At 43.3% G+C, this 11783-nt stretch overlaps 1 protein-coding gene across 1 annotated transcript in view; it reads left to right on the forward strand.

Annotated features, from left to right (window-relative positions):
* LOC129706359 (epiphycan-like) overlaps positions 1 to 9089 on the forward strand; it is a 29233-nt gene extending 20144 nt beyond the window's left edge. Inside the window, exons 4-7 of the mRNA XM_055650613.1 lie at positions 382 to 540; positions 2785 to 2987; positions 4730 to 4825; positions 7073 to 9089. Of these exons, the coding sequence (XP_055506588.1) occupies positions 382 to 540; positions 2785 to 2987; positions 4730 to 4825; positions 7073 to 7240 (626 nt within the window). The 3' untranslated portion in view covers positions 7241 to 9089. The remainder of the gene's footprint in view (positions 1 to 381; positions 541 to 2784; positions 2988 to 4729; positions 4826 to 7072) is intronic.
* The last annotated feature ends 2694 nt before the right edge of the window (positions 9090 to 11783 follow it).

Consider the following 11783-nt stretch of genomic DNA (forward strand, 5'->3'; position numbering starts at 1 on the left):
TGGAGAACATGGAAAGGTGACGTTTCGGGTCAAAGTTCTTCTACAGACTGATTGTGGGGAGGGGGGTTACGTTGACTCAGTTTAACTTGGTTTTCTGTATAACGTGGCACGATGTTCTACACTAACATTGTGGGCTGAAGCGCCTGTCCCTGTGCTGTACTGCTTTGTGTTCAGTCAGTCTCAATGTTACTGTATATTACACAGGCAAATCTGACAACACTGGTTTTTGAACCTAACAATTAGTCTTGCTCGACATTGACTGTCACAATCAGAACGAGATGACCATAATTTATTGAGCAATTTCTAATCTGGTGAAATGCACTTCAATCTTATCGTGGAATTGTCAGAATATACTTTTACAATCTTTACATTATTTCCAAGGTCTTCCAACATGCCTCCAGTGTACATGCTTGAGTGGGTCGGTCTACTGTGATGATACGGACATCGAAAGCATACCTCCTCTGCCAAAGGACACCACACACTTCTATGCACGCTTCAACAAGATCACAAGCGTAAAGAAAGGGGACTTTGCTGGGCTAAGTATGACTGTGCGGAGTTTCAAGCTTATTATTACGGATGACAAGTCCCCATTTCAGTTACAGGTGTAAATGTTGATTGTGTACGGGTCCACCACTGATTTTCAGGCAACTGGTGGTTCGGCAACTCCTTTAATCCTATGAAATTACGAGAGCGCTCTTGAAATCCCCCCCAAAAATGTGGCGCCATGGCTGGATGAGGCGGTTGATCTCAACCTCATCGGGACATCCGCGGCCAATCAGCGGGTGGAATTTGCCCCATGCAGCTGGGGCTCTGGAACCCCAGCCCGGTTAAAGCGGGCAGATCCATTCCCCCAGACAACCTCAGAGGATAACTTGGCGATCCGGTATCTCAGCACCATCGGATCTCAACTCCTCTTGGAGGTCGTGACCTCTGTCGGTCCAACAAAGTGGATAATCCAGCAAGGGTCTGGAACCAAGGATGCTGGGAAAATGATGGTGGACCTGTAATGTTTGTCCTTTTACTGTTAGAGATGAACCTTAACTTCCAGGGCACGACGAATGTCTTCAATAAATCAAATTAGGATTCAGGTCAACTATAAATGAATGCTACAAGTAGAAACTAAGAGCTGCAGATAGATGCTGGTTAATGCAAAGAAGAAGACACAAAGTGCTGGAGTAACTCAGCAGGTCAGGCAGCATCTCTGAGGGAAATGGGTAGTTGACGTTTCAGGTCGAGACCCTGTTTGAATCAATCTGTCTCCCGCCTTCTGTTTTAATCTCTGGCTCTGGTTCCAACCATCTGCCTATCAAACCCCCCTCGCCTGTGTCCACCTATTACCTACCACACTTTGTCCGGCCTCTCCACTCTCCTAGCTTTCTTCCCCACAGCCCCACCTAATCAATCTGAAGAAGGGTCCCGACCAGAAATACCACCTTCCCATGAAGACAGAGCTCAAATACAGATTAACTAAATTATTATAAATAAAAGTGGAAAATGGAAGCTCTACCTTTCATTTAGAATCACCAGAAAAGTATTTAAGTATATCAAACGCACATTATCAGACAAAAAGCTTTTCACTGTACCTTGGTAGACGTGACATTAAATTAAACTGAAACTGAAACTAACCAGAAACGTGGCCGATTCTTCCAGCAGTGTTCCTGATGCACTTTCCATATCAAAAGTGCCACAAGTCATGCGATTCCCCATATTGGTTGTACACACTCATGAGTTTGATGTTTTTACCAATTGACAGACCAACAACTAAACTGATTCCTGTCTCTCTGTAGACAAAAATGTCTTTCTTGTCCCATAACATTGACTGAGTTAAAAAAAAAATAATGATGTTAATTTGCTTTATGGTTTCAGTTACACATTTTACAGATAATGTTGGAAATAGCACGTGATAAAGCTGAAAATTAGTCTGATACTTCTTCTTCTAGCGTATGGCGTGCACAGCCTAAAGTTGTAGGACAACTTGTTCTATTTGATGTTATTTGATTTGCACGCCGGGTTGATTGCATCCGTCGAAACAGTACGGACCAGGCGAAGGTTGCAATCTTCCACCCCCGTCTGACACTGCTTTGGTGGATCTTTGTGCTGAAGAACGAGACAGCATAGATTTCTAATGTTTTGCAGGCATTTACCTTTGTTGAGCTCATCCCAGTATTTGAATGAATCCCTCTTTGGCTTTATTTCACTCCCTGCTGTTACCTCTTCCCCACAACCTAACGGGGCATACAATATGGGTGCAGGGAGGAGAAATAATCCAAAAGCAAAATCAAAGGCATTTTAATAGTCCTCCAAAATAGAGACGGAATCTGATGTTTATTCCTCCTTGTGTGGTAATATTACCTTTAGACTTCAGACGTTTGAGAAAGAGGCCCATCAGCACACCGAGTCTACTCCAACCAGCGATCACCCCATACACTAGCACTATCCTACAAACTAGGGACAACTTTACAATTTCCAGAAGCCAATTAACCTACAAACCTGTAAACCGGAGCACCCAGAGAATAAACACATGGTCAGGGGGGGAACGTACAAACTCCTTACAGACAGGATGGAACGCGGGTTTCTGTCGGCTATAAGGCAGCAACTCTACCACTGTTGCAAACAGGGAAAAGGTTTAGCCATGAGCAACCCCTATTAGTGTTACCTCCGGGTTAATTTCAAATGTTTATTCTTTGGCTAAAGCCTAAATAGAAGACCGCTGACATAAAGATTCATGAAGATATTATTAAGCTTTATTTGCCACGGTATTTTAACAGTGCATTGTCATTTTAGATCATCTAAAAAGGATTGACGTAACAGGTAATAGGATCTCTTCAATCGATGAAGATGCTTTAAGACAGCTGCCTGATTTGGCGGATCTAATGATCGCTTCTAACGAACTTGTTCAGCTTCCTGAGCTGCCGAAATCTATGGTCAACATTGATGCAAGTTACAATAAACTACACAGCAATGGGATAAAAAAAGAGGCATTCAAAGTAAGTGTCATTATTACACACATTAAATACATCTTTTCTTTTCAATATTTAGTTGAGTTTGGTTTAGTGTGGTTTGGTTCCGTATAGTTTAGGTGAGTTGACTTCAGGTGAGTCCAGTTGCGTTTAATTGAGTTTAGAGGTGCAAAGGTACAAAGGTACAAAGTGAAAAGACAGACAGCTGCAGGCTGGGCAGCCATGCCCAACTGGACGGCGCCCCCTACAGCGTGGAAACAGGCCCTTCAGCCCACCGAGATGGCGCTGACCAACGATCAGTAAACTAGCACTATCCTACACACTAGGGACAATTTACAATTTGTTGAATCCAATTCACCTCCAAACCTTGTGCGTCTTTGGAATGTGGGAGCAAATTAAAGCATCCAGAGGGAACTCACATGGTCACGGGGGAAAATCCAACACAGACAGCACCTGTAGTCAGGATTGAACCTGGGTCTCTGGTGCTGTGAGGCAGCAACTCTACTGCTGCGCCTCTACTTACTCGGATTTTTTCCAATATTATTGCAATTTAATCTTGCACGAAACGTAATTCTCTTTATTCTGTATCTGTGCACTATGGACGTCTCGATTGTAATCATGACTGGTTAGCATGCAAACTCATTTCATGTGACAATAAACTAAACTAAGCTAAATTTGCCCATGAAGTGTCACACTTCAAAAATAATTATGTTTTTGCCATATTTTCTCAATCAAGTTTTGCTCTTGATAAACTCCACACGTAATGTGATTGAGCTATGCTACAGTTGTTGTCTAATCATAGCAAACACTCGCCCCTTTCAAAGAATTCTTTGTCAATGTAGTTGCCGCCTTGCTTTCTCCCTGACTGCGGGATTGATTAATATTATAGCTTGTCTTCAGTCACGTTATAGGGTCGCAGTCATGTAGCGTGAAAACAGGCCCTTCAGCCCAACTTGCCCAAATCCACCAACGTGCCCCGTGTACACTAGTCCCACCTGCCTGCATTTAGCCCATATCCCTCTAAACCTGTCTTATCCATGCACCCATCCAAATGTTTCCTAAGCGTTGCAATGGACCTTACATCAACTACCTCCACAGCTCATTCCATACACCCACCACCCTTTGTGTAAAAAAGTTACTCCTCAGGCTCCTATTAAATCTTTCCCTCCTCAACAAACTTATATCCTCTGGTTCTCGATTCCCCTACTCTGGGTAAAAGACTGTGCATTTACCCTATCTATTCATTATCATAAGAGTCATGCAGCCTGGAAACAGGCCCTTCAACCCAACTTGCCCACACCGACCAACATGTCCCATCAACACTCGTCCTACCTGACTGCATTTGGCCCGTATCCCCCTAAACCTGTCCTATACATGTACCGGTCTAAATGTTCCTTAAACGTCTCTCATGGTTTTGTACACCCCGAGACGATCACCGCTAATCCTCCTGCTCTCCAAGGAATAAAGTCCTAGCCTGCTCAACCTCTCCCTGTAGCTCAGACCCTGGAGTCCTGGCAACATCCTCATAAACATTTTCTGCAGCCTTTCCAGTTTAACAACATCACTGAGACATCAACTGTAGTGGCAGCTGGATATAAAAGATCCTGCAACGCTATTTTACTGAGCAATAGTCCCCTTTCTCCTGATCTTTATTTCTTTTCTCAACCAACATCATTATGAAAACCCGGTTATATGGTTATGTGGCATAGTGCTAATTACTTGTGTTTGGACAATTTTTTCCTCACAATTTAATTTTCTTCTTTTTACAGGACATGAGTAACCTTGCGTATCTGTACCTGGCTGGCAATGCACTGAGTTACGTTCCACTTCCTCTGCCTGAAAACCTGCGTTCTATTAATCTACAGGTAAAAAGATATTTCATGCATATTGTAGGTCTCTTGTCATCAGCGTGAAAATCCCTGGTAAAGTACAGTGTAAAATCACTCTTTAATTCGCTTTGTAAAGAACAGAGTCGTGGGAAAGTGCCAAATTTGAAGAAATGACTGGACAGATTTATAACATTGTTATTTTTTCCCAGTGAGATTCTGATCTTAATATACATGTGGGGAGAAAACAAGAAACTGCAGATGTTTGAATCTTGAGCAACAAAAAGTGCTGGAGGAACTCAGTGGGTCAGGCAGCACCCCTGGAGGTCATGGATAGGCGACATTTTGGTTGGGACCCTTCTTCAGACTGTTTGTAGTTTTTTGGAGGAGAGGAGAAGTCGGGAGAAAGCTGGGAAAAAAGTGGAGGCGGGTCACTGCCATGGATTTGACTGCAATTCCAGCACCTGCAGTTCCTTGTGCAAACAATTTCCGGAGCTGGTTCGTGGGTGGTGGGAGAAGCTGGATTGAACATGGATACAGATTCACCAGTCAGAGTATTGAGTATAGAAGTTGGGAGGTTATGTTGCAGTTACATAAGATGTTGGCGAGGCCACATTTAGAGTATTGTGTTCAGTTTTGGGCACCATGTTTTAGGAAAGATGTTGTCAAGCTGGAAAGGGTGCAGAGAAAATGTGTAGGAAGACACTGCAGATGCTGGTTTAAACCGAAGATAGACACAACAAGCTGGAGTAACGCGGCGGGTCAGGCAGCGAAAAGGAATGGGTGACATTTTGAGTGAAGACCCTTGACCCAGACATCTGAAGAAGAATCTTGACCCAAAACATCACACGATCCTTTTCTCCAGAGATGCTGCCTGACCCGTTGTGTTACTCCAGCGTTTTGTGTCCATCAAGAGAAGGTTTACGAGGATGTTGCCAGGACTCAAGGGCCTGAGCTACAATATAGGGAAAGGTTATAGCAGGCTAACACTCTATTCCTTGGAGTGCAGGAGGATGAGGGGTGATCTTATAGAGGTGTACAAAATCGTGAGAGGAATAGATCGGGTAAATGCACAGTCACTTGTCCAGAGTAGGGGAATTAAGAACCAGAGGACATGGGTTTAAGGCGAGGGGGGCAAGATTTAATCGGAACCATTGGGATAACTTTTTTACACAAAGGGTGGTGAGTGTAAGGAACGAGCTGCTGGAGGAGGTAGTTGAGGCACGTACTATTGTGACATTTAAGAAACCTATAGACAGGTAAATGGGTAGGATAGGCTTATAGAGATATGGGCCGAATGTGGCTGTGTAGATTAGGTACACTGTAGACAGGCAAATGCACAAACTTCACACATTGAACACTGGTGGCTGGACTCAAACCCATGTTGCTGTAGCAGTGGGCTCCATTAGCTGTTGCACTATCCCACCCAACTGGCAATTACTCCCTGAAATTATCGCCTTTAACCTTACAAACAGACATGAACGGAAAGGTGAAGCACAGTTGGTCGGTGTGGGCAAGTTGGGCCAACTTCCACACCGTATGACTCTATGATTCTATGACAATAGGTGTCATGGTCTCTATCAGAAAACATTATGAGACATGGTAGATGCACCAACTGTTCTTCTCCTTCCCGTTCCTGTCTGGTTGTAAGGTGGGAATGTCAGGAAGTAACTGCCTATTGGATGGGATAGTGCAGCAGCTAATGGAGCTCACTGCTTCAGCAACACAGGTTCAATCCCGACCTCCAATGGTTCTATGTGTGGAGTTTATACGTTCTCCCCGTTACCGAGTGGGTCGTACCTCCAATAGATGCGTGTGTTGGTAGGTCAATTGCCCACTGTAAATTCGGCACGGTGGCGCAGCAGTGGAGTTGCTGTCTCGGCGCCAGAGACCCGGGTTCGATCCTGACTGTGGATGCTGTCTGTACGGAGTTTGTACATTCTCCCTGTGACCGCGAGGGTTTACTCCGAGTGCTCCGGTTTCCTCCCACACTCCAAAGACATGCGAGTTTGTAAATTAATCGGCTTCAGTAAAATAAATGTAAATTGTTGCCAGTGTGTGTTGGATAGTGTTAATGTACTGGGTAATCAAACGCTGGTCGGCGCGGGCTCGGTGGGCCAACGGGCCTGTTTCCACGCTGTAAGTCTAAAGTCTTATGGTCTTATGGGTCAGTAGAAGCTCGCAAAACTGCCATGAATGGAAATAAAGAGGAGAGTTGATTAATACTAAACAAAGATTGCTTAGTATTAAATTAAGGTAATAATTTATCTTCTTTTCATGTTTCAGAACAACAATGTACAACAGATTGATGATGACACTTTCTGTAATTCGAAGGACATTCATTATGTTCGCAAGGCTCTTGAACAAATTAGACTGGACGGAAATCCCATTAATCTTAGCAAAACACCCAATGCCTATATCTGTCTGCCCCAGGTGCCCTTTGGCAAGTATTAAAGATCCGTAATACTGTCACCAGTTGACAGCAAACATTTCATATTATCGTGCTTAGGATTTTCAACGGCAAACTGATTTTTTCCCCCAAAGAACCTTTTAAAATGCAATCAAATGTACAAACAAATAATTAAGAAGAGATAATTTGGTTCAAACTAATTCCATTTGAAATGCTGGGCAACAAATTAAAAGGCAAAATGTTGTAAATGTTTAAAGCTGAACTATTTTTTAGTCCAATCTGTAATGACAATCTGTCCACAAAAAAATCAAATAATAAAAAATATGATGTGGTTAATACATTCTTGTTACTGATTAAGAAGTATTCCTTCTTGGCAATTTTTCAATTCACTTCATGTTTTAAGCTTGACTATTGACGGAACAATTTGACGAGTTTTTTTAATATTCCTTTAAAGCATTGTACTTTATTGTTAAGGTCCAGTGGGTCCATGTTTCTTCTCAACCTGCCTTGTAACTGTTCCTCAGACTGTACTGCAGCACAAATAAATGGCTCATCAATATTTAATTTTAAAAGTCTCCTAAATACATGGAAAAAAAGAATCTTCATATATGCAGCTGGTCAGGGCAAATTGTAATAAATATAATAATAATTAGGCAGTAATAATAATAATAATAATAATAATAATAATAATTAGGTGGTAATAATAATTTGAGTGGCACAGCGGCAAATTTGCTGCCTTACAGCACCAGAGACCCAGGTTCGATCCTGACTGTGGGTGCTGTCTCTACAAAGTTACATTTCTCCCTGTGACCATGGAGGTTTTCTCCGGGTGACAATAGACAATAGACAATAGGTGCAGGAGTAGGCCATTCAGCCCTTCGAGCCAGCACCACCATTCAATGTGATCATGGCTGATCATCCCCAATCAGTACCCCGTTCCTGCCTTCTCCCCATATGCCCCATATATCCACTATCTTTAAGAGCCCTATCTAGCTCTCTCTTGAAAATATCCTGAGAACCAGACCTCCATCTGGCAGAGGCAGAGAATTTCACAGACTCATAACTCTCTGTGTGAAAAAGTGTTTCCTCATCTCCGTTCTAAATGGCTTACCCCTTATTCTTAAACAGTGGCCCCTGGTTCTGTACTCCCCCAACATTGGGAACATGTTTCCTGCCTCTAGCATTTCCAAACCCTTAATAATCTTATATGTTTCAATAAGATATCCTCTCATCCTTCTAAATTCCGGAGCCACTCGATTCTCTCAGCATATGACAGTCCCGCCATCCTGGGAATTAACCTTGTAAACCTACGTTGCACTCCCTCAATAGCAATAATGTCCTTCCTCAAATTAGGGGACCAAAACTGCACACAATACTCCAGGTGTGGTCTCACTAGGGCCCGGTACAACTGCAGAAGGACCTCTTTGCTCCTGTACTCAACTCTTCTTGTTATGAAGGCCAACATCCCATTCGCTTTCTTCACTGCCTGCTGCACCTGCATGCTTACTTTTAATGACTGATGAACAAGGACCCCCAGATCCTGTTGTACTTCCCCTTTTCCCAACTTGACACCATATGGATGATAATCTGCCTTCCTGTTTTTGCTACCAAAGTGCTCTGGTTTTCTTCCTCACTCCAAAGATGTACAGGTTTTTAGGTTAACTGGCTGTTGTGATTGTCCCTTGTGTGTGTAGAATATTGCTAGTGTACAGGAGATCGCTGGTCAGCATGGACTCGGTGGGCCGAAGATCCTGTTTCCACGCTGTATCTCTAAACCTAATTGTTTTTTCAATCAAGGCATTTGTGTTCCAAGTTAGGACCAACAAAGCTACAACTGTATATTTTGCTGTGACAATTCCTCAATGCATTAAATAAAATAGTAACCTGGCTTAAGATGCTCAAGTGCATTCGCTTATTTATGTATATGAAAGTTTAAAACATTTTGTTTAACCTTTAGCAATTTTCTTTGGGTCTGAAATAGTCTGCTGTTCGAGCAAAAGTTCACAAAAGAACAAGACCTCACTTTAGTCAGAAGGTGATGAATCTGCGGAACGCATTGCACAAACCTACACAAACTCAAAAGTTGGTATTACTTTTCAGTAATAAAAAGTCATATGAATCATAAATATCTTCTCCCTTCTCCCCATAACCTTTCACGCCCATCCTAACCAGTTGTGGACAACCAGGAGTAGATGATCTGGCTTTAATATATTGGACCAGTCATGTGTGCCACAACAGGGCTGTGAAGTGTGTGGGTAGTACATGTCGGAAAGCCAAGACAAAGTTTAAGATTGTTTAGTCAACGAAATAGAAATCTTTAAATCCATTTTTAGGATCTGGGTATTGTTGGAAAGACCATAATTTATCACCATCCCGTGAGAAGATGATTTGTTTGGTTTGATTTAGAGATACAGCTGGGAAACAGGCCCTTCGGCCCACCGAGTCCACGCCGACCATCGATCACCTGTACACTAGTTCTATGTTATCCCACTGTTGCAGTCTACACACTAGAGGCAATTTACAGAAGCCAATGATCCTACAATGCTGCACATCTTTGGGGGCATGGGAGGAAACCAGAGCATGCAGAGTAAACTGATGCAGTCACAAGGAGAACATGTAAACTCCACACAGACAGCACCTGAGGCCAGGATCGAACCTGAGTCTCTTGCACTGTGATGGTAGTAGCTCTACCAGCTTTATCAGCTGTGCTGCCCATCTGGACAATGCAACTTGCTAATTAAGCGTTCATTTTCAATTTTCATTTATAATAGGTGCAGGAGTAGGCCATTCAGCCCTTCGAGCCAGCACCGCCATTCAATGTGATCATGGCTGATCATCCCCAATCAGTACATCATTCCTGCCTTATCCCCATATCCCCTGACTCCGCTATCTTTAAGGGTCCTATCTAGCTCTCTCTTGAAACTAGCCAGAGAACTGGCCTCCACCGCCCTCTGAGGCAGAGGATTCCACAGACTCACAACTCTCAGTTGAGGCTGATGTTGGAATTGTGGCATGTTTAGTTTAGTTTAGAGATGCAGCGTGGAAACAGGCCCTTCGGACCAGCGATCCCCACACACTAACACTATCCTACACACACTAGGGACAATTTACAATTTTACCAAAGCCAATTACAGAGATAGGTTGAATAAGTTAGGTCTTTATTCTCTGGAGCGCAGAAGGTTAAGGGGGGACCTGATAGAGGTCTTTAAAATGATGAGAGGGATAGACAGAGTTGATGTGGACAAGCTTTTCCCTTTGAGAATAGGGAAGATTCAAACAAGAGGACATGACTTCAGAATTAAGGGACAGAAGTTTAGGGGTAATATGAGGGGGAACTTCTTTACGCAGAGAGTGGTGGCGGTGTGGAATGAGCTCCCAGTGGAAGTGGTGGAGGCAGGTTCATTGGTATCATTTAAAAATAAATTGGATAGGCATATGGATGAGAAGGGAATGGAGGGTTATGGTACGAGTGCAGGCAGGTGGGACTAAGGGGAAAAAAATTTTGTTCGGCATGGACTTGTAGGGCCGAGATGGCCTGTTTCCGTGCTGTAATTATCCAATATATGGTTATATGGTTATATGGTTAATTAGCCTACAAACCTGTACATCTTTGGAGTGTGGGAGGAAACCAGAGCACCCGGGGAAAACCCACACTCTCGCAGGGAGAACGTGCAGACAAGCACCCATGGTCAGGATCAAACCCATGACTCTGGCGCTGTAAGGCAGGGACTATTCCACCGTACCGCCCTCTTCATGGAATATATAGAGACGGTATTTGCATCATGGAAAAGATATAGTGACGTACTCTAAATAGTTCAGTTGTTTTATCCAGCAGGCTGATAGCTGACAAAATCATTAACAGGAGGCTCGCGACTGGACTGGCACAGCTTGAGGGAACTCAATTCCATTTGAGAGTTATGTGGCTTCATTGTCACATGACAGGTGCCATTCAAGCAGTGGCACGATGTGTTCTATGCTTCAAATCCCCAGTCTGGTCTACTCTCTGACGGACATTCCTTGGATAACTTCCATTGTGGAGAATACAACTGAATTGATACCCTGCACAGTGCCAGTGACAAAGACCAGAAGAAAGGAAAACCAGGCGGCATTTCTAGTTTTGAGATACAGCGTGGAAACTGGCCCTTCCGCCCAATGAGTCCACACCACCCTACGATCACCTGTACACTAGGTCTATCTAGGCCCACGGTGAGAGGGGAGAGATTTAAGAGGGACTTCAGAGACAATGCTTTCACACAGGGGGCTCTGTATCTGGAGCAATTCCAGGGGTAGCTATAGAATCGGATGCAATTACAACTTTCAAAAAACATTTGGGCAGATATATGGATTTGAAAGGTTCAGGGCCAAATATTACTTAAAGGGACTAGCCCAGAACATGGTCAGCATGGGCAGTCTTGGTCAAAGGACTTATTTCCAGACTTTGTGGTTCGATATCTCTAGCCCATAACGCCCTTTTACTCATTGGCACTATTGTCTTTATCATGTGATTTTTCTATAACAGTTTTGCCAGCACAGCTATAGTGTAGTAGCATAATTACCTGTGTTATTATTTCCTCTCATATACATTTA

Source organism: Leucoraja erinacea, chromosome 19 (assembly GCF_028641065.1).
Source record: "Leucoraja erinacea ecotype New England chromosome 19, Leri_hhj_1, whole genome shotgun sequence".
NCBI classification, from domain to species: domain Eukaryota; kingdom Metazoa; phylum Chordata; class Chondrichthyes; order Rajiformes; family Rajidae; genus Leucoraja; species Leucoraja erinaceus.